This window comes from Salmo salar, chromosome ssa12 (genome assembly GCF_905237065.1).
Source record: "Salmo salar chromosome ssa12, Ssal_v3.1, whole genome shotgun sequence".
NCBI classification, from domain to species: Eukaryota; Metazoa; Chordata; class Actinopteri; order Salmoniformes; family Salmonidae; genus Salmo; species Salmo salar.
The window spans coordinates 39,012,249-39,033,286 of NC_059453.1; the positions used below are offsets into that span (position 1 = coordinate 39,012,249).

Genomic DNA, 21,038 nt, shown 5'->3' on the forward strand with positions numbered 1-21,038 from the left:
ACACATCACAGTGAGGGTGCTGCTGTCCTCTCCAGTATGTATTCTTCTTATTATGAAGATCAATATGACATGGAACACATCTAACACATCACAACAATGGCTCATACACAAATGACTGGTGAGGCTGCTGCACTATTATTATATTATATGCCTCTCTCCGAGTGGGAAAAATGTGGTGCGTAAAAGTAGCCTAGTGAACGACAAGTAGTACATGGAATGACATGCGCTTTTATGGAAAGAGGTGGGTGGCTCTTAAAAGAGCCTTTTGTGGTAACAACATGTGTCGAGTAGAACACCGTTTGTAATAGCTTTACTTCTTCTTGGGGGCTGCCTTCTTGGCCTTGGCTGCCTTGGGCTTGGCGGCTTTGGGCTTCGCTGCCTTGGTAGCCTTCTTGGGGCTCTTGGCCGCCTTCTTGGCCGCTGCGGCGGGCTTCTTCACCTTCTTTGGGCTCTTGGCGGCCTTTTTGGGTGTAGCGGGCTTCTTGGCCTTCTTGGGGGACTTCTTTGCGGCGACGGCCTTCTTGGCTGCTACCTTCTTGGGCTTCTTCGCCGCGGCGGGCTTCTTGGCGGCCACCTTCTTTGCTTTGGGGGCTGCGGCTTTCTTGGCGGGCTTTTTTGCCTCGACGGCTTTCTTGTTGAGCTTGAAGGAGCCGGAGGCACCGGTGCCCTTGGTCTGGACCAGGGTGCCCTTGGTGACGAGGCTCTTGACGGCGATCTTGACACGGGAGTTGTTCTTCTCCACGTCGTAGCCGCCTGCCGCCAGACTCTTCTTGAGCGCGGCCAGGGACACGCCGCTCCTCTCCTTGGAGGCGGACACCGCCTTGACGATGAGCTCGCCTACGCTGGGTCCCGCTTTCTTGGGCTTGGCTGCTGCCTTCTTCTTGGGTGCCTTGGCCGGCGCGGCGGCGGGTGCTGGTGCGACTTCTGCCATGTCTCTCGCTTGGTCCGGTAAACACACACACTTACGGTAGTCTGTGAGGAGTAGTTTGCTGTAGACGCTGCTCTGCGCTATTGAAGCTCCACACCGTGCAGGGGGCTGGCCTTAAACGCGACATGAGAACCATGTAGACTCAAGCCACCCAGCTCGGCTTCTCCGGGCTGGCCAAATGCTCTTTCACTTGTGTTTTCTGGTCGCCAATATCGGTCCAAAAGTCACCGACGGAGCCGTGTTTTTGGTCCAAAAGCTAACGGCCCAGTGAGCAGACTTGTCTCCGTTCAGAATAAAGTCATGTGGGCTGCAGAAGCCCCGTGCATTTTGTTGCAACTCGCTCAAAACCTCACCGTTCGACTGTCGGCTGGAGCTGTGCGCACTGGTTTTCCTGTGCTATTTGTCTCCTAAATGGCCTAAAAGTGCATCCGATTGCGAGCACCATTGATTGTGTAGTGAGCCGAGATGTCTGGCAAGGCAATCAAATGGTTCGGCGTCCCCTGATGTGGTCCTGGGTGTTTTAAAGGAGAGCTCTTTTGGGGACCTTAAAACACATGCACTTGTGAGGCCTGGCTGAGACTAGTGTTGTACTCCAAGTTTCAAGTTGTATTCGTCATGTGTCCAGGACGCACACGAGATATATATATATATATATATACATTGTCCAACGCCATGTTTACTTGCACTGTGTGTGTGTGTGTTTTTCTCTTCTTTTCTTCTCTGACTCCGCAGCGTGACTCGTGCCGGTCTTTGTGTCTGTGGGTCTTGGTGTCTGTTTGCCCGGCCGGCGCTATGGAGGCTGGCGCCCCATGTGCTTGGTCGCCCTGATATAGGCCTAGGGAGTGTCTCTCTAGTTAGTGAGTGGAACAAGGGCTGTATCTCTCTCTCTCTCTCTCTACTTGATTTTTCTCCTCCCTGTTGTATAGTCATTGGAGCACTAGTGGAATCCCACATTCATATTCTTCCTCCACTGGATAGGGCCTCTTTACAGGTCAACGTCATTAGGCTATAGGGCCATTTCTTCTATTCACTTATAACACCTTTCACCTGGAATTCATGTCACCCCTGTTTGACATGTCCTGCAGACAAAGACACCGAAAAAGGCGCCAACCCCCCCCACTCTAAATGATACAGTGGAACACATTCATTTGCTCCTGATGGATTTGCTTTTTTCACTGACAGGGTGGGTGGCTCTTAAAAGAGCCTTTGGGTTAGTACAGCACTCCAAACGGGCTGTTTACTTGGAACTGGTGTACTTGGTCACGGCCTTGGTGCCCTCGGACACTGCGTGTTTGGCCAACTCGCCGGGGAGTAGCAGGCGCACGGCGGTCTGGATCTCCCTGGAGGTGATGGTGGAACGCTTGTTGTAGTGGGCCAGGCGAGAGGACTCTCCGGCGATACGCTCGAAGATGTCGTTCACGAACGAGTTCATGATTCCCATGGCCTTGGAGGAGATGCCGGTGTCGGGGTGGACCTGCTTCAGCACTTTGTACACGTAAATGGCGTAGCTCTCCTTCCTCGACTTTCGGCGCTTCTTGCCGCCTTTCCCTGCTGTCTTGGTGACGGCTTTCTTGGAGCCCTTCTTGGGCGCGGACTTTGCTGGCTCGGGCATGATGCTGATGTCTCGTTGCTTCTCAGAAACGAATGAGGGGGTGGAGGGCGCTTTCCCGTCTTATGAAGAGGAAGCTAAGCAAATTCAGCGGCCGTGGACACGCCCCTGCCATTTGCCCAGTGGAGCTGAGCGCGCGTCAGAGCCTTCCACTCAGAGGCTTGCTTCCCTAACAAAGACCTGCGCGCCCTACCTCCCCCTACTCCATGGTGGGGAATTGTGTGTTTCAAAAAGGGAGGGCTATTGCCTTACGGCCCACTTTGCACCGTCAGACATCCCCTTCTGCTCCAGCCACGTCTACCGACTCATGGTGGCTTTATGTCGGGTGCCTCTAAATCCCACCGTTTCTACACTCCTGTCATTAACACTCCCTGTCCACTCAGAGTGGCTCATAGTTTCTTACTAGATAAGGGACCTCTATAAATCTTCCTACGACAATGGAATTGGCCTTTTTGAAGCGCATGTGGGTGGCTCTTAAAAGAGCCTTTGGGTTCAAGTCGGGATGTTGACGTTCCGAAAAGAGGGCGTTTAACCGCCGAAACCGTACAGGGTGCGTCCCTGGCGTTTCAGAGCGTACACCACGTCCATGGCGGTAACGGTCTTCCTCTTGGCGTGCTCGGTGTAGGTGACGGCGTCACGGATCACGTTCTCCAGGAACACCTTCAGGACACCGCGGGTCTCCTCGTAGATCAGCCCGGAGATACGCTTCACGCCGCCACGGCGAGCCAGACGGCGGATAGCGGGCTTGGTGATTCCCTGGATGTTATCGCGGAGAACCTTGCGGTGACGCTTGGCGCCTCCTTTTCCCAGTCCCTTGCCGCCTTTGCCTCTTCCAGACATGGTGTATATGTGTTCGCTAGCGGAGTTCAAGTGAATGAATGACGTACGCCGGGGTGCGTGGTGCGCTTATTATGTGCATTTGGTGGACCTGATTGAAGCCAGTGGCACAGAAAGCGCGCGCTTTCGCCTGGCCTCTGTTGCAAAGGGGAGGGTGCTCGTTCTAGGGAACGAGGGAGGAACCGAGAACAAATGAAAGCAACTAACATCAGTCAAATACTGATAGAACAAAGTGTGACAACTGAGGGATCAACTAGTACTCTGTGTCCGACTCCTCACATTGTTGTTGTTGTTGTTGTTGTTGCTGCACCTGATTCAACTCATTGAGGACAAGGTGATAAGTAGTTGAATCAGCTGTGCCTCTCCAGGGCTACAACAAAATAGGCTACTCTACCCCTGGAGTTGGAAAACACTGAATTAGTAGGCTAGAGATAGGCCTAAAGAACTCAAATAGAGGTCCCAAGTAGAAAGGAGAAACGAAGGTGACTCTTCCACACACATAATCGCAACAAGTAACACACAAAACCTTCATGCCATAATTGAGACACCGTCAAATCCAAAGGGGGAAGATGTAGGCAACGGGGAAACAAATACACATGGAATGCCATAAAGCCAAAGGGGCCCATCATGTTTTTTTTTCTTTATTGTAGACATTTGACTCATTTGAGTGAATGCATACATTTCATACAATGTCTATTTTTTTTCTTTTTTTTGGTACTGGCCCCCCGTGGGAATCAAACCCACAACCCTGGCATTGCAAACACCGTTCTCTACCAACTGAGCCACAGGGAAGACGGCACATGTCATGTCACCTCATCAGTCATTTTGCTATTGAAGGCCATGTAATGTAACATCAATCTTCTTTTTCTTCCCTAGACACGATCCAGCCTGACAGTCAGGGAGCCAAGAGGACCTGAGGTTCCGATGGGAAGGGTGGTGATACCTCTGTAAGGTGAAACGCAGTAACACATTCCTCAGACACCCACCCAATGAAGGGCTAGTGTTCCTATGTGTACAGAGGCGAGAGGGATGTGCAAATATCGTATTGTGCTTTTCTTCACAAACCAATAACAAAGCGTCTTATTATGGAATTACTGCTATGAGGTGGATCATTTATAGGCCAGATAGCACTATGCCCGCCAGATGGCCTCAGATGTTGCAGAAAATGACCGCCACAGGAGGAGGGCCCATGTCAACAGGTCATTCCAAAAGGGAGACATTTTGGATTTCAATTGACTTCACCTTTCTTTAACCAGATAGGCAAGTTGAGAACAAGTTGTCATTTACAAACTGCGACCTGGCCAAGACAAAGCAAAGCACTTCCACACATATAACAACACAGAGTTACACATGGAGTAAAACAAACACAATGTGAGCAAATGAGGTGAGATAAGGGAGGTAAAGGCAATAAATAGGCCATGGTGGCGAATTAAAACACTGGAATGCTAGATTTGACAGTACATGAAATACTGGGGTGCAAAGGAGCAAAATAAAAAATATCAATACAGTAGGGGAAGAGGTAGTCGTTTGGCCTATTTATAAATGGCCTATGTACAGCTGCAGTGATCTGTGAGCTGCTGAGACAATATGATCAATCACTGCAGTTTAATAACATCTCAAATCTGACTAGCTTTCATCTTACAACTTATTGTTGCCATAATTGTCTCTTACTTCTACTTACTGGCTGCCAGGCCTCGGTTTAGTACATCAAGGAACACAGGTTGCCTTTTAGGAGAAGGACTGACAAGCTTTCAACTAGGTGAGATACAGCTACTGTCATGAAGTCACTTTGTCATAGCAGGTTAGGAGAAATAGGTAAAGGGTTAGGCTTACCCACTTACAAGTCACCACACAGAGAGCAGACTCGAAGCACAACTGCACTGTCTGGAAGAGCGCACCGGACTCAATTGGAATCCCTCAAACAGCACACTAACTACATTCCGCTTTATGATGTCACAGTCAGCCCCTCGGAACACTGGTCCTCAACATTCTCAAACACCTTGGATACCGAAGGCAAACATTCTCTAATCACTCACAATCACAAATCAACTAGGGAGAAGGCTGCCAGGAATTGGACGCTGAGAAGCTAACCTCCTTCACAGAGCAACATCATAGGACTGGGAGTGAACAATACTCTGTCCGCGTACCTGGTTGGGGCCTGGTGTTCAACAGCAGGTTAGACTCTGTCACTTGTTCCCTTCAACTGCTTGCTTGCATTCCCCTATTATCAACAGCTGTGTTCCTCTATAGGCTAGAGTGCAGATACTTCACACCTATAGGCTAGGAGTTTCACTTGGACCACAGTGACATTGCTGGTAATTAGCCCGCAGCACATAAAGTGGACATACTATCTAATCTAATCACCCATCCAATCCAAATCTATTTGCCACATACACCTGTTTAGCAGATGTTATTCCGGGTGTTGGGAAATGCTTGCTTGTGTTACTAGCTCCAACAGCACAGTCATGTCTAACAAGTAAGATCTAACCATGTCCCAACATTCCACACAATACTCACAAATCTAACAAAACCAATGGCAGACCGGCATAGACCCGGGGCGGAAATCCTGGGAAAAATAGGATTTGTCCCCCCCAATGTATCACTCAAACATAACTATGTAATTTCAATAATATTCATTATACGCAATGAAAGCAATTGTGCTGATTATAGACACTTAATAGCGCGTTTTTAAGTTTCAAAAGATTGCGACCCCCCGCCCTTTGCCTCACAATGGTTTGATCCACTGCCAGTTCCAATCGCGCAAATATTAACTATTAAGCTAGCTAGTACCTATTCCATTTATGTGGCGTCGTCAAAAATGGAATCAGCATGCAGATGATGGAAGTTAGTGATTCAAAGGTTAGCGATAAACTGAAGTCAATTACACTCTCATCTACCATTGTGTTAAATATATTTCATGGTGTCGTTGCAAAAGGGAACTTTTATTTCTTTATTTCATTTCACCTTTATTTAACCCGGGTAGCAAAGATTAGAGCAAACACCACTGAAACTGAAGTGGTGCTCGCTAGCTTGGCAAAATCAGCTATTGTTGGAAGCCAGCCAATATGAAACAAACTATTCAAATTACAAAAGGTTGCAGCATATGTTGTGTAAATGGTGAACTCATACAGCTGTCAACTCTTGTCATTTTAATCCGTTTCACATTTGCTAGCTACCTTTTAGATCGAAGCCCTACTGTAAATAACCTACACACTGTGTGTGTAGCCAGCCAGCTACAAAAATGGCACAAAAATAAAACACGGACATCAGACTATTTTTCAATACACCAAAACACATAGTAACAACCCTAGTAGCCTAATATCTCAAAGACTAGTTGATACAATGTTCATAACAAAGAAATGAAATTCTAATGGAAATGTTTCACAATGATGTCATTAGGCAGAGCAGGCGGCAAACAGACAGCAGAGTTGGGGACAGATATGCAGGGACAGACTGGCAGAGACAGGGAGTCTCAGGTAAGTTTGTTGAGTCTTTGTTTGGCAACATTATGAAAGGTTCTCCATTTTTTCCACTTGTAAAATAGGAACATAATTGGAAAATGCCATGGATACCCCCTACTCTCAACTTCAACTGGTGACTGAACTAAGATTTGTTAAAGGCAATGGTATTGCTGTTGTGTAGTTTTGGGTACCGGTAGTTAGGAGTACGGCAAACACCTTATTTCTTTGCTTCCTCAATATACATTGACCATATTACAATGTAGGCTATGTGTTACACCACTACTTTTGGTGTCCCCCTCAGGAATTGCTCTTGACAAAATGTCATGTAATTGTCCCCTCCAAAGTTGATATCAGATTTTCGCCCCTGCATAGACCTACATACATGACAATAGAAAGGTGTATATCCATATGACATGAGCCATGCAAACTAGCTCGGCATGATAAAAGTAACCGGTGTTCCATTATTCAAGTGCCCAGTGATTTCAAACACAAACACACACCTCAGTGCAAGACATGCAGAAGGACTAATGAAGAGGAGATGAACAACACCGGAATCATGTCCAATTAAGGGAAGAAAACCGCCCACAACAGGGTTCAGCCGAGATGCAATGTTGATTGACACCCTATGCTTCATTTAGGAGCTCAAAGGAATAGGTCAACTCGTATAGATAGGGAGGCATTTCACCGCCACCTGCTGGACCAGAAGTCATGTTGCCAACACCTGCCTGAATTCAATTCATCAATGCCTATAAGGAATACGTCCGCTCATCATTCAAGCCACATAGGGACGGATTTTCGCGACACCTGCTGGATCAAAAGTGCTACTCACAATGGCCACACAGCGCATTCATCCCTCAACCTATGGGGTCCAAAAAATATATTACAATAACTACAACAGATCATCAAATAGGCAGAGGTTCCATGTAGAGTACCTCAAATGATACAGTTACTTTTTCAACAAACCTAATCTGGAAATCATCTTCACCTTTCTAAAGTCATTGCTTTCCACAATGCTATGCTCACATGACTTATTTCATTTCTTCCAATCTATGTCACTATTACTTCATTTGACTGCTCTTAAATCATATTCACTTAACCCTTTTCTTCACCTGCAGATTTGGAACACTACGTCATGTGAATGTATGTTTCTCAAGTATCAAATGAGGGTCACTTACATTGTACTACTTTATTCCAAAGGGATTGCTACTTTTCTCTCTTTATCTGTAGCCAGCTCCAAAAAAGGTCCACATGCCTATACAACTTTTGCTTTAGGACTACATCTTACACCAATGACCAGGGAAAGTGTTGGGAAAAAACGTGGATGATTCTGTGACCAATTACAGAGGCGCTGGCCTTTTCAGCACCACGGAGCTCCGCTATTACCTGTCTCGTGAGTGAAGATGCAGCAGAGGCGCGCTGTCCATTCAAACGCGCGGAATACAGCAACGCATGCGCAGAGAATTCCACTTTTTGCCTGTGCCATGCGTCTGACTATTGTACATTATCCCTTTGGATTGATGTCGTTTTCCCAGCTCTTTTGTCCTGCGTTCTAGCTGTGTGATTTCTGCATTTAACTGGCAGCCTGTATTTAGGGCCTTATCGTTTGTTGAAGCTGTCAAGCAAATCTTCTTTCGCGTAGGTGATGTATCTACACTGTAAAAAAGGATTTGGCAGCCTAGTAGATAGTGGCATCCCAACAACCAACAAACAAATATGGGAGTCAGTAGAATCCAATATTTAGCACTGTGAAGTTGTCATGTGCTGAGGCATTTACTTCCTTATGAAGACTATGCTGCAATCAGGACGTACCTGCACTGGTGATTGCAATTCTGTAATTGCTCAACTAATAATAGGTCAATCACTGCAGCTTCTTGTGTCCTGTTTCAGAACAGCTGTTTTGCAAGCCGTCGATGATTACATCTATTGATTCCTGCTGTCCTGATACCTTTTCTCTTAACGATGGGTATGTCATTAATGGGATTATTCATGGGATCAGGGATCTGACTTCATCCCACGAAATACATTCACTTGCGTTGGACAGAGATATCATTTTACTGTCAATACCTTAGTCAGTCGCATGAATTATGGGGTGCACACAGCTTTACCCTGACGTGCTAATGATCAGATCAAAACGGCTTTTTTTGTTGCAATCAATGGCGATTATCACAAAGTCATTGAATGACTCTAGCAGAGGACAGAGTTTGGGAAACGCTGGCCTGAAGATCAAATACTAATAGGGAACCACGTTTAACCACTAGATGGCCTCCGTGCTCCACGGGAAAGTTTTCCCCTCTGCATGAGTCTCTCAGCACCACTGCAATATGGGACTTTCAAAGCAATGTTTTTCTTAGCTACATAGTGACAATTATTGCCACTTTTTGCCCTATATCATTACTATCACTGTATTTTCCCCTCCTTTGACTGTTCTACTCTAGTCACATTATATTGAAGCTGCAATACTATAAGCAGCTTTTCCTTTCGATGTGACCTTTAGTTAACAACCAACTCTTATTTATGATACGGTCTGGAGAGGGGCGTGTACATATGGAACAATTGTGCCTTTGACGGAAATATGGAGGTGGCTCTTAAAAGAGCCTTTGGGGGATTTTGGACATCAGGTCATCGTTTAAGCGCGCTCTCCGCGAATACGACGGGCCAGCTGGATGTCCTTGGGCATGATGGTCACCCTCTTGGCGTGGATGGCGCACAGGTTGGTGTCCTCGAACAGGCCGACCAGGTAAGCCTCGCTAGCCTCCTGCAGGGCCATCACGGCGGAACTCTGGAAGCGCAGGTCGGTCTTGAAGTCCTGGGCAATTTCTCTCACCAGGCGCTGGAAGGGCAGTTTGCGGATCAGCAGCTCAGTGGACTTCTGGTAACGACGGATCTCTCTCAGAGCCACGGTGCCGGGCCTGTAACGGTGAGGCTTCTTCACGCCGCCGGTGGCCGGGGCGCTCTTGCGCGCAGCCTTGGTGGCGAGCTGCTTCCTGGGTGCTTTGCCACCGGTGGATTTGCGAGCGGTTTGCTTGGTTCTGGCCATGGCGCTAGCTAGCTTCCTTCTTTCACAGTCGGAGTATAGCCTCCAAATGCCTATGTGAAGTTTATAAAGCCGGCAGCGGCGTCTGCTGATTGGACACCATCTCCACACCACCCTGATTGGCCCGTTGGGGAGGCCTCCTCCGACGCCCATTGGACGGGAGCCTCGGCCTCTCCGTGCCGCCCCAAAATCAACCCCACCCCCCACCTTCGCCGAGGCGCGCTTGGTGTCTTTTGTTAGGGCCGACACTTTACGCGCAATAATAGTCACCGGCCGAATTCTAGCCTGCTATGACAAACGAGGCCTAGGTGTTACTCTTCATTTAAGGCCTCATGATATGGTGCCGTGTATGTGACAAACACTCCAAATACTTCATATGTGGCAGTCAGTCATAGAAAGGACACTTTGCGCTTTTTGCAGAGCTAGGTGGTTGGCTCTTAAAAGAGCCTTTGGGGGTTGAGTAGTCAAGTGGCAGCCGCAGTAGCGATTTTACTTGGCTTTGACGGCCTTCTCAGTCTTCTTGGGGAGCAGCACTGCCTGGATGTTGGGCAGCACACCACCCTGAGCGATGGTCACGCCGCCAAGCAGTTTGTTCAGCTCCTCGTCGTTACGGACGGCCAGCTGCAGGTGACGGGGGATGATACGAGTCTTCTTGTTGTCACGGGCAGCGTTGCCGGCCAACTCCAGGATCTCAGCAGTCAGGTACTCGAGCACGGCGGCCAGGTACACTGGTGCGCCAGCGCCCACACGCTCGGCGTAGTTGCCTTTGCGCAGCAGCCTGTGCACACGGCCCACGGGGAACTGGAGTCCGGCACGGGATGAACGTGTCTTTGCCTTGGCCCTGGCCTTGCCTCCGGTTTTGCCTCTTCCGCTCATATTGGTAGCTTCAGTATGTCACAGAAAGTCTGAATGAGCCGCTGGGCACCTCGAGAGCCTTACTTATACCTCGCCACAAGAGGCAGCGATTGGCCACCGGGCCGGTGTGGCCTTATCCAATTGGAGTGAGGGACAGACAGACAGACAGTCAGCCCTAAGCCCGCCCGCCCGCCCGCAGGCAGGCAGCTGAGTGAGAAAGAAGGGCTAGGCTACTCTGTTTCCCTCCGACTTTGTTACTTTATGACAAATCAAATCACTCAAATCATCCAAATGGGAAACACATAGATAGCTGCACTATTCGCTGCGATTTCCAATACGCTATAGTATTAGGATGATGATGATTAACACATCACAGTGAGGGTGCTGCTGTCCTCTCCAGTATGTATTCTTCTTATTATGAAGATCAATATGACATGGAACACATCTAACACATCACAACAATGGCTCATACACAAATGACTGGTGAGGCTGCTGCACTATTATTATATTATATGCCTCTCTCCGAGTGGGAAAAATGTGGTGCGTAAAAGTAGCCTAGTGAACGACAAGTAGTACATGGAATGACATGCGCTTTTATGGAAAGAGGTGGGTGGCTCTTAAAAGAGCCTTTTGTGGTAACAACATGTGTCGAGTAGAACACCGTTTGTAATAGCTTTACTTCTTCTTGGGGGCTGCCTTCTTGGCCTTGGCTGCCTTGGGCTTGGCGGCTTTGGGCTTCGCTGCCTTGGTAGCCTTCTTGGGGCTCTTGGCCGCCTTCTTGGCCGCTGCGGCGGGCTTCTTCACCTTCTTTGGGCTCTTGGCGGCCTTTTTGGGTGTAGCGGGCTTCTTGGCCTTCTTGGGGGACTTCTTTGCGGCGACGGCCTTCTTGGCTGCTACCTTCTTGGGCTTCTTCGCGCGCGGCGGGCTTCTTGGCGGCCACCTTCTTTGCTTTGGGGGCTGCGGCTTTCTTGGCGGGCTTTTTTGCCTCGACGGCTTTCTTGTTGAGCTTGAAGGAGCCGGAGGCACCGGTGCCCTTGGTCTGGACCAGGGTGCCCTTGGTGACGAGGCTCTTGACGGCGATCTTGACACGGGAGTTGTTCTTCTCCACGTCGTAGCCGCCTGCCGCCAGACTCTTCTTGAGCGCGGCCAGGGACACGCCGCTCCTCTCCTTGGAGGCGGACACCGCCTTGACGATGAGCTCGCCTACGCTGGGTCCCGCTTTCTTGGGCTTGGCTGCTGCCTTCTTCTTGGGTGCCTTGGCGCGCGCGGCGGCGGCGGGTGCTGGTGCGACTTCTGCCATGTCTCTCGCTTGGTCCGGTAAACACACACACTTACGGTAGTCTGTGAGGAGTAGTTTGCTGTAGACGCTGCTCTGCGCTATTGAAGCTCCACACCGTGCAGGGGCTGGCCTTAAACGCGACATGAGAACCATGTAGACTCAAGCCACCCAGCTCGGCTTCTCCGGGCTGGCCAAATGCTCTTTCACTTGTGTTTTCTGGTCGCCAATATCGGTCCAAAAGTCACCGACGGAGCCGTGTTTTTGGTCCAAAAGCTAACGGCCCAGTGAGCAGACTTGTCTCCGTTCAGAATAAAGTCATGTGGGCTGCAGAAGCCCCGTGCATTTTGTTGCAACTCGCTCAAAACCTCACCGTTCGACTGTCGGCTGGAGCTGTGCGCACTGGTTTTCCTGTGCTATTTGTCTCCTAAATGGCCTAAAAGTGCATCCGATTGCGAGCACCATTGATTGTGTAGTGAGCCGAGATGTCTGGCAAGGCAATCAAATGGTTCGGCGTCCCCTGATGTGGTCCTGGGTGTTTTAAAGGAGAGCTCTTTTGGGGACCTTAAAACACATGCACTTGTGAGGCCTGGCTGAGACTAGTGTTGTACTCCAAGTTTCAAGTTGTATTCGTCATGTGTCCAGGACGCACACGAGATATATATATATATATATACATTGTCCAACGCCATGTTTACTTGCACTGTGTGTGTGTGTGTGTGTGTTTTTCTTTTCTTCTCTGACTCCGCAGCGTGACTCGTGCCGGTCTTTGTGTCTGTGGGTCTTGGTGTCTGTTTGCCCGGCCGGCGCTATGGAGGCTGGCGCCCCATGTGCTTGGTCGCCCTGATATAGGCCTAGGGAGTGTCTCTCTAGTTAGTGAGTGGAACAAGGGCTGTATCTCTCTCTCTCTCTCTCTACTTGATTTTTCTCCTCCCTGTTGTATAGTCATTGGAGCACTAGTGGAATCCCACATTCATATTCTTCCTCCACTGGATAGGGCCTCTTTACAGGTCGACGTCATTAGGCTATAGGGCCATTTCTTCTATTCACTTATAACACCTTTCACCTGGAATTCATGTCACCCCTGTTTGACATGTCCTGCAGACAAAGACACCGAAAAAGGCGCCAACCCCCCCCACTCTAAATGATACAGTGGAACACATTCATTTGCTCCTGATGGATTTGCTTTTTTCACTGACAGGGTGGGTGGCTCTTAAAAGAGCCTTTGGGTTAGTACAGCACTCCAAACGGGCTGTTTACTTGGAACTGGTGTACTTGGTCACGGCCTTGGTGCCCTCGGACACTGCGTGTTTGGCCAACTCGCCGGGGAGTAGCAGGCGCACGGCGGTCTGGATCTCCCTGGAGGTGATGGTGGAACGCTTGTTGTAGTGGGCCAGGCGAGAGGACTCTCCGGCGATACGCTCGAAGATGTCGTTCACGAACGAGTTCATGATTCCCATGGCCTTGGAGGAGATGCCGGTGTCGGGGTGGACCTGCTTCAGCACTTTGTACACGTAAATGGCGTAGCTCTCCTTCCTCGACTTTCGGCGCTTCTTGCCGCCTTTCCCTGCTGTCTTGGTGACGGCTTTCTTGGAGCCCTTCTTGGGCGCGGACTTTGCTGGCTCGGGCATGATGCTGATGTCTCGTTGCTTCTCAGAAACGAATGAGGGGGTGGAGGGCGCTTTCCCGTCTTATGAAGAGGAAGCTAAGCAAATTCAGCGGCCGTGGACACGCCCCTGCCATTTGCCCAGTGGAGCTGAGCGCGCGTCAGAGCCTTCCACTCAGAGGCTTGCTTCCCTAACAAAGACCTGCGCGCCCTACCTCCCCCTACTCCATGGTGGGGAATTGTGTGTTTCAAAAAGGGAGGGCTATTGCCTTACGGCCCACTTTGCACCGTCAGACATCCCCTTCTGCTCCAGCCACGTCTACCGACTCATGGTGGCTTTATGTCGGGTGCCTCTAAATCCCACCGTTTCTACACTCCTGTCATTAACACTCCCTGTCCACTCAGAGTGGCTCATAGTTTCTTACTAGATAAGGGACCTCTATAAATCTTCCTACGACAATGGAATTGGCCTTTTTGAAGCGCATGTGGGTGGCTCTTAAAAGAGCCTTTGGGTTCAAGTCGGGATGTTGACGTTCCGAAAAGAGGGCGTTTAACCGCCGAAACCGTACAGGGTGCGTCCCTGGCGTTTCAGAGCGTACACCACGTCCATGGCGGTAACGGTCTTCCTCTTGGCGTGCTCGGTGTAGGTGACGGCGTCACGGATCACGTTCTCCAGGAACACCTTCAGGACACCGCGGGTCTCCTCGTAGATCAGCCCGGAGATACGCTTCACGCCGCCACGGCGAGCCAGACGGCGGATAGCGGGCTTGGTGATTCCCTGGATGTTATCGCGGAGAACCTTGCGGTGACGCTTGGCGCCTCCTTTTCCCAGTCCCTTGCCGCCTTTGCCTCTTCCAGACATGGTGTATATGTGTTCGCTAGCGGAGTTCAAGTGAATGAATGACGTACGCCGGGGTGCGTGGTGCGCTTATTATGTGCATTTGGTGGACCTGATTGAAGCCAGTGGCACAGAAAGCGCGCGCTTTCGCCTGGCCTCTGTTGCAAAGGGGGAGGGTGCTCGTTCTAGGGAACGAGGGAGGAACCGAGAACAAATGAAAGCAACTAACATCAGTCAAATACTGATAGAACAAAGCCAAACTGTGACAACTGAGGGATCAACTAGTACTCTGTGTCCGACTCCTCACATTGTTGTTGTTGTTGTTGTTGTTGCTGCACCTGATTCAACTCATTGAGGACAAGGTGATAAGTAGTTGAATCAGCTGTGCCTCTCCAGGGCTACAACAAAATAGGCTACTCTACCCCTGGAGTTGGAAAACACTGAATTAGTAGGCTAGAGATAGGCCTAAAGAACTCAAATAGAGGTCCCAAGTAGAAAGGAGAAACGAAGGTCACTCTTCCACACACATAATCGCAACAAGTAACACACAAAACCTTCATGCCATAATTGAGACACCGTCAAATCCAAAGGGGGAAGATGTAGGCAACGGGGAAACAAATACACATGGAATGCCATAAAGCCAAAGGGGCCCATCATGTTTTTTTTTCTTTATTGTAGACATTTGACTCATTTGAGTGAATGCATACATTTCATACAATGTCTATTTTTTTTTCTTTTTTTTTGGTACTGGCCCCCCGTGGGAATCAAACCCACAACCCTGGCATTGCAAACACCGTTCTCTACCAACTGAGCCACAGGGAAGACGGCACATGTCATGTCACCTCATCAGTCATTTTGCTATTGAAGGCCATGTAATGTAACATCAATCTTCTTTTTTCTTCCCTAGACACGATCCAGCCTGACAGTCAGGGAGCCAAGAGGACCTGAGGTTCCGATGGGAAGGGTGGTGATACCTCTGTAAGGTGAAACGCAGTAACACATTCCTCAGACACCCACCCAATGAAGGGCTAGTGTTCCTATGTGTACAGAGGCGAGAGGGATGTGCAAATATCGTATTGTGCTTTTCTTCACAAACCAATAACAAAGCGTCTTATTATGGAATTACTGCTATGAGGTGGATCATTTATAGGCCAGATAGCACTATGCCCGCCAGATGGCCTCAGATGTTGCAGAAAATGACCGCCACAGGAGGAGGGCCCATGTCAACAGGTCATTCCAAAAGGGAGACATTTTGGATTTCAATTGACTTCACCTTTCTTTAACCAGATAGGCAAGTTGAGAACAAGTTGTCATTTACAAACTGCGACCTGGCCAAGACAAAGCAAAGCACTTCCACACATATAACAACACAGAGTTACACATGGAGTAAAACAAACACAATGTGAGCAAATGAGGTGAGATAAGGGAGGTAAAGGCAATAAATAGGCCATGGTGGCGAATTAAAACACTGGAATGCTAGATTTGACAGTACATGAAATACTGGGGTGCAAAGGAGCAAAATAAAAATATCAATACAGTAGGGGAAGAGGTAGTCGTTTGGCCTATTTATAAATGGCCTATGTACAGCTGCAGTGATCTGTGAGCTGCTGAGACAATATGATCAATCACTGCAGTTTAATAACATCTCAAATCTGACTAGCTTTCATCTTACAACTTATTGTTGCCATAATTGTCTCTTACTTCTACTTACTGGCTGCCAGGCCTCGGTTTAGTACATCAAGGAACACAGGTTGCCTTTTAGGAGAAGGACTGACAAGCTTTCAACTAGGTGAGATACAGCTACTGTCATGAAGTCACTTTGTCATAGCAGGTTAGGAGAAATAGGTAAAGGGTTAGGCTTACCCACTTACAAGTCACCACACAGAGAGCAGACTCGAAGCACAACTGCACTGTCTGGAAGAGCGCACCGGACTCAATTGGAATCCCTCAAACAGCACACTAACTACATTCCGCTTTATGATGTCACAGTCAGCCCCTCGGAACACTGGTCCTCAACATTCTCAAACACCTTGGATACCGAAGGCAAACATTCTCTAATCACTCACAATCACAAATCAACTAGGGAGAAGGCTGCCAGGAATTGGACGCTGAGAAGCTAACCTCCTTCACAGAGCAACATCATAGGACTGGGAGTGAACAATACTCTGTCCGCGTACCTGGTTGGGGCCTGGTGTTCAACAGCAGGTTAGACTCTGTCACTTGTTCCCTTCAACTGCTTGCTTGCATTCCCCTATTATCAACAGCTGTGTTCCTCTATAGGCTAGAGTGCAGATACTTCACACCTATAGGCTAGGAGTTTCACTTGGACCACAGTGACATTGCTGGTAATTAGCCCGCAGCACATAAAGTGGACATACTATCTAATCTAATCACCCATCCAATCCAAATCTATTTGCCACATACACCTGTTTAGCAGATGTTATTCCGGGTGTTGGGAAATGCTTGCTTGTGTTACTAGCTCCAACAGCACAGTCATGTCTAACAAGTAAGATCTAACCATGTCCCAACATTCCACACAATACTCACAAATCTAACAAAACCAATGGCAGACCGGCATAGACCCAGGGGCGGAAATCCTGGGAAAAATAGGATTTGTCCCCCCCAATATATCACTCAAACATAACTATGTAATTTCAATAATATGAAAGCAATTGTGCTGATTATAGACACTTAATAGCGCGTTTTTAAGTTTCAAAAGATTGCGACCCCCCCGCCCTTTGCCTCACAATGGTTTGATCCACTGCCAGTTCCAATCGCGCAAATATTAACTATTAAGCTAGCGTCAAAAATGGAATCAGCATGCAGATGATGGAAGTTAGTGATTCAAAGGTTAGCGATAAACTGAAGTCAATTACACTCTCATCTACCATTGTGTTAAATATATTTCATGGTGTCGTTGCAAAAGCTACTATTTCTTTATTTCATTTCACCTTTATTTAACCCGGGTAGCAAAGATTAGAGCAAACACCACTGAAACTGAAGTGGTGCTCGCTAGCTTGGCAAAATCAGCTATTGTTGGAAGCCAGCCAATATGAAACAAACTATTCAAATTACAAAAGGTTGCAGCATATGATGTGTAAATGGTGAACTCATACAGCTGTCAACTCTTGTCATTTTAATCCGTTTCACATTTGCTAGCTACCTTTTAGATCGAAGCCCTACTGTAAATAACCTACACACTGTGTGTGTAGCCAGCCAGCTACAAAAATGGCACAAAAATAAAACACGGACATCAGACTATTTTTCAATACACCAAAACACATAGTAACAACCCTAGTAGCCTAATATCTCAAAGACTAGTTGATACAATGTTCATAACAAAGAAATGAAATTCTAATGGAAATGTTTCACAATGATGTCATTAGGCAGAGCAGGCGGCAAACAGACAGCAGAGTTGGGGACAGATATGCAGGGACAGACTGGCAGAGACAGGGAGTCTCAGGTAAGTTTGTTGAGTCTTTGTTTGGCAACATTATGAAAGGTTCTCCATTTTTTCCACTTGTAAAATAGGAACATAATTGGAAAATGCCATGGATACCCCCTACTCTCAACTTCAACTGGTGACTGAACTAAGATTTGTTAAAGGCAATGGTATTGCTGTTGTGTAGTTTTGGGTACCGGTAGTTAGGAGTACGGCAAACACCTTATTTCTTTGCTTCCTCAATATACATTGACCATATTACAATGTAGGCTATGTGTTACACCACTACTTTTGGTGTCCCCCTCAGGAATTGCTCTTGACAAAATGTCATGTAATTGTCCCCTCCAAAGTTGATATCAGATTTTCGCCCCTGCATAGACCTACATACATGACAATAGAAAGGTGTATATCCATATGACATGAGCCATGCAAACTAGCTCGGCATGATAAAAGTAACCGGTGTTCCATTATTCAAGTGCCCAGTGATTTCAAACACAAACACACACCTCAGTGCAAGACATGCAGAAGGACTAATGAAGAGGAGATGAACAACACCGGAATCATGTCCAATTAAGGGAAGAAAACCGCCCACAACAGGGTTCAGCCGAGATGCAATGTTGATTGACACCCTATGCTTCATTTAGGAGCTCAAAGGAATAGGTCAACTCGTATAGATAGGGAGGCATTTCACCGCCACCTGCTGGACCAGAAGTCATGTTGCCAACACCTGCCTGAATTCAATTCATCAATGCCTATAAGGAATACGTCCGCTCATCATTCAAGCCACATAGGGACGGATTTTCGCGACACCTGCTGGATCAAAAGTGCTACTCACAATGGCCACACAGCGCATTCATCCCTCAACCTATGGGGTCCAAAAAATATATTACAATAACTACAACAGATCATCAAATAGGCAGAGGTTCCATGTAGAGTACCTCAAATGATACAGTTACTTTTTCAACAAACCTAATCTGGAAATCATCTTCACCTTTCTAAAGTCATTGCTTTCCACAATGCTATGCTCACATGACTTATTTCATTTCTTCCAATCTATGTCACTATTACTTCATTTGACTGCTCTTAAATCATATTCACTTAACCCTTTTCTTCACCTGCAGATTTGGAACACTACGTCATGTGAATGTATGTTTCTCAAGTATCAAATGAGGGTCACTTACATTGTACTACTTTATTCCAAAGGGATTGCTACTTTTCTCTCTTTATCTGTAGCCAGCTCCAAAAAAGGTCCACATGCCTATACAACTTTTGCTTTAGGACTACATCTTACACCAATGACCAGGGAAAGTGTTGGGAAAAAACGTGGATGATTCTGTGACCAATTACAGAGGCGCTGGCCTTTTCAGCACCACGGAGCTCCGCTATTACCTGTCTCGTGAGTGAAGATGCAGCAGAGGCGCGCTGTCCATTCAAACGCGCGGAATACAGCAACGCATGCGCAGAGAATTCCACTTTTTGCCTGTGCCATGCGTCTGACTATTGTACATTATCCCTTTGGATTGATGTCGTTTTCCCAGCTCTTTTGTCCTGCGTTCTAGCTGTGTGATTTCTGCATTTAACTGGCAGCCTGTATTTAGGGCCTTATCGTTTGTTGAAGCTGTCAAGCAAATCTTCTTTCGCGTAGGTGATGTATCTACACTGTAAAAAAGGATTTGGCAGCCTAGTAGATAGTGGCATCCCAACAACCAACAAACAAATATGGGAGTCAGTAGAATCCAATATTTAGCACTGTGAAGTTGTCATGTGCTGAGGCATTTACTTCCTTATGAAGACTATGCTGCAATCAGGACGTACCTGCACTGGTGATTGCAATTCTGTAATTGCTCAACTAATAATAGGTCAATCACTGCAGCTTCTTGTGTCCTGTTTCAGAACAGCTGTTTTGCAAGCCGTCGATGATTACATCTATTGATTCCTGCTGTCCTGATACCTTTTCTCTTAACGATGGGTATGTCATTAATGGGATTATTCATGGGATCAGGGATCTGACTTCATCCCACGAAATACATTCACTTGCGTTGGACAGAGATATCATTTTACTGTCAATACCTTAGTCAGTCGCATGAATTATGGGGTGCACACAGCTTTACCCTGACGTGCTAATGATCAGATCAAAACGGCTTTTTTTGTTGCAATCAATGGCGATTATCACAAAGTCATTGACTGACTCTAGCAGAGGACAGAGTTTGGGAAACGCTGGCCTGAAGATCAAATACTAATAGGGAACCACGTTTAACCACTAGATGGCCTCCGTGCTCCACGGGAAAGTTTTCCCCTCTGCATGAGTCTCTCAGCACCACTGCAATATGGGACTTTCAAAGCAATGTTTTTCTTAGCTACATAGTGACAATTATTGCCACTTTTTGCCCTATATCATTACTATCACTGTATTTTCCCCTCCTTTGACTGTTCTACTCTAGTCACATTATATTGAAGCTGCAATACTATAAGCAGCTTTTCCTTTCGATGTGACCTTTAGTTAACAACCAACTCTTATTTATGATACGGTCTGGAGAGGGGCGTGTACATATGGAACAATTGTGCCTTTGACGGAAATATGGAGGTGGCTCTTAAAAAGAGCCTTTGGGGGATTTTGGACATCAGGTCATCGTTTAAGCGCGCTCTCCGCGAATACGACGGGCCAGCTGGATGTCCTTGGGCATGATGGTCACCCTCTTGGCGTGGATGGCGCACAGGTTGGTGTCCTCGAACAGGCCGACCAGGTAAGCCTCGCTAGCCTCCTGCAGGGCCATCACGGCGGAACTCTGGAAGCGCAGGTCGGTCTTGAAGTCCTGGGCAATTTCTCTCACCAGGCGCTGGAAGGGCAGTTTGCGGATCAGCAGCTCAGTGGACTTCTGGTAACGACGGATCTCTCTCAGAGCCACGGTGCCGGGCCTGTAACGGTGAGGCTTCTTCACGCCGCCGGTGGCCGGGGCGCTCTTGCGCGCAGCCTTGGTGGCGAGCTGCTTCCTGGGTGCTTTGCCACCGGTGGATTTGCGAGCGGTTTGCTTGGTTCTGGCCATGGCGCTAGCTAGCTTCCTTCTTTCACAGTCGGAGTATAGCCTCCAAATGCCTATGTGAAGTTTATAAAGCCGGCAGCGGCGTCTGCTGATTGGACACCATCTCCACAC

General features: G+C 47.9%; 5 protein-coding genes and 1 pseudogene across 5 annotated transcripts; all 6 read right to left on the bottom strand.

The window, feature by feature from the left end:
- Window positions 1-212: 212 nt before the first annotated feature.
- LOC123725488 (histone H1-like) lies at window positions 213-1,939 on the bottom strand. Its single transcript, XM_045691340.1, has one exon. It carries the CDS (start codon window positions 929-931, stop codon window positions 311-313), a length of 621 nt encoding a protein of 206 aa, XP_045547296.1. The 5' UTR covers window positions 932-1,939; the 3' UTR covers window positions 213-310.
- Window positions 1,940-2,112: 173 nt separating this feature from the next.
- On the bottom strand, window positions 2,113-2,985 carry LOC123725505 (histone H2B). Its single transcript, XM_045691356.1, has one exon. The coding sequence runs from the start codon at window positions 2,538-2,540 to the stop codon at window positions 2,166-2,168; it is 375 nt and encodes a 124-aa protein (XP_045547312.1). The 5' UTR covers window positions 2,541-2,985; the 3' UTR covers window positions 2,113-2,165.
- A 5,592-nt stretch (window positions 2,986-8,577) lies between these two features.
- On the bottom strand, window positions 8,578-9,988 carry LOC123725489 (histone H3). The gene has a single exon (XM_045691341.1). The coding sequence runs from the start codon at window positions 9,870-9,872 to the stop codon at window positions 9,462-9,464; it is 411 nt and encodes a 136-aa protein (XP_045547297.1). The 5' UTR covers window positions 9,873-9,988; the 3' UTR covers window positions 8,578-9,461.
- Window positions 9,989-10,296: 308 nt separating this feature from the next.
- Window positions 10,297-10,803, bottom strand: LOC123725498 (histone H2A). Its single transcript, XM_045691349.1, has one exon. It carries the CDS (start codon window positions 10,743-10,745, stop codon window positions 10,359-10,361), a length of 387 nt encoding a protein of 128 aa, XP_045547305.1. The 5' UTR covers window positions 10,746-10,803; the 3' UTR covers window positions 10,297-10,358.
- A 498-nt stretch (window positions 10,804-11,301) lies between these two features.
- Window positions 11,302-13,133, bottom strand: LOC123725482 (histone H1-like; annotated as a pseudogene).
- Window positions 13,134-13,203: 70 nt separating this feature from the next.
- LOC123725500 (histone H2B) lies at window positions 13,204-14,076 on the bottom strand. Its single transcript, XM_045691351.1, has one exon. It carries the CDS (start codon window positions 13,629-13,631, stop codon window positions 13,257-13,259), a length of 375 nt encoding a protein of 124 aa, XP_045547307.1. The 5' UTR covers window positions 13,632-14,076; the 3' UTR covers window positions 13,204-13,256.
- Between the last annotated feature and the right edge of the window lie 6,962 nt (window positions 14,077-21,038).

Excerpts from the sequence above, each read along its gene's own strand:
- LOC123725505 (XM_045691356.1), bottom strand. The coding sequence starts at position 2,540 with ATGCCCGAGCCAGCAAAGTCCGCGCCCAAGAAGGGCTCCAAGAAAGCC.
- LOC123725500 (XM_045691351.1), bottom strand. The coding sequence starts at position 13,631 with ATGCCCGAGCCAGCAAAGTCCGCGCCCAAGAAGGGCTCCAAGAAAGCC.
- LOC123725489 (XM_045691341.1), bottom strand. The coding sequence starts at position 9,872 with ATGGCCAGAACCAAGCAAACCGCTCGCAAATCCACCGGTGGCAAAGCA.
- LOC123725498 (XM_045691349.1), bottom strand. The coding sequence starts at position 10,745 with ATGAGCGGAAGAGGCAAAACCGGAGGCAAGGCCAGGGCCAAGGCAAAG.
- LOC123725488 (XM_045691340.1), bottom strand. The coding sequence starts at position 931 with ATGGCAGAAGTCGCACCAGCACCCGCCGCCGCGCCGGCCAAGGCACCC.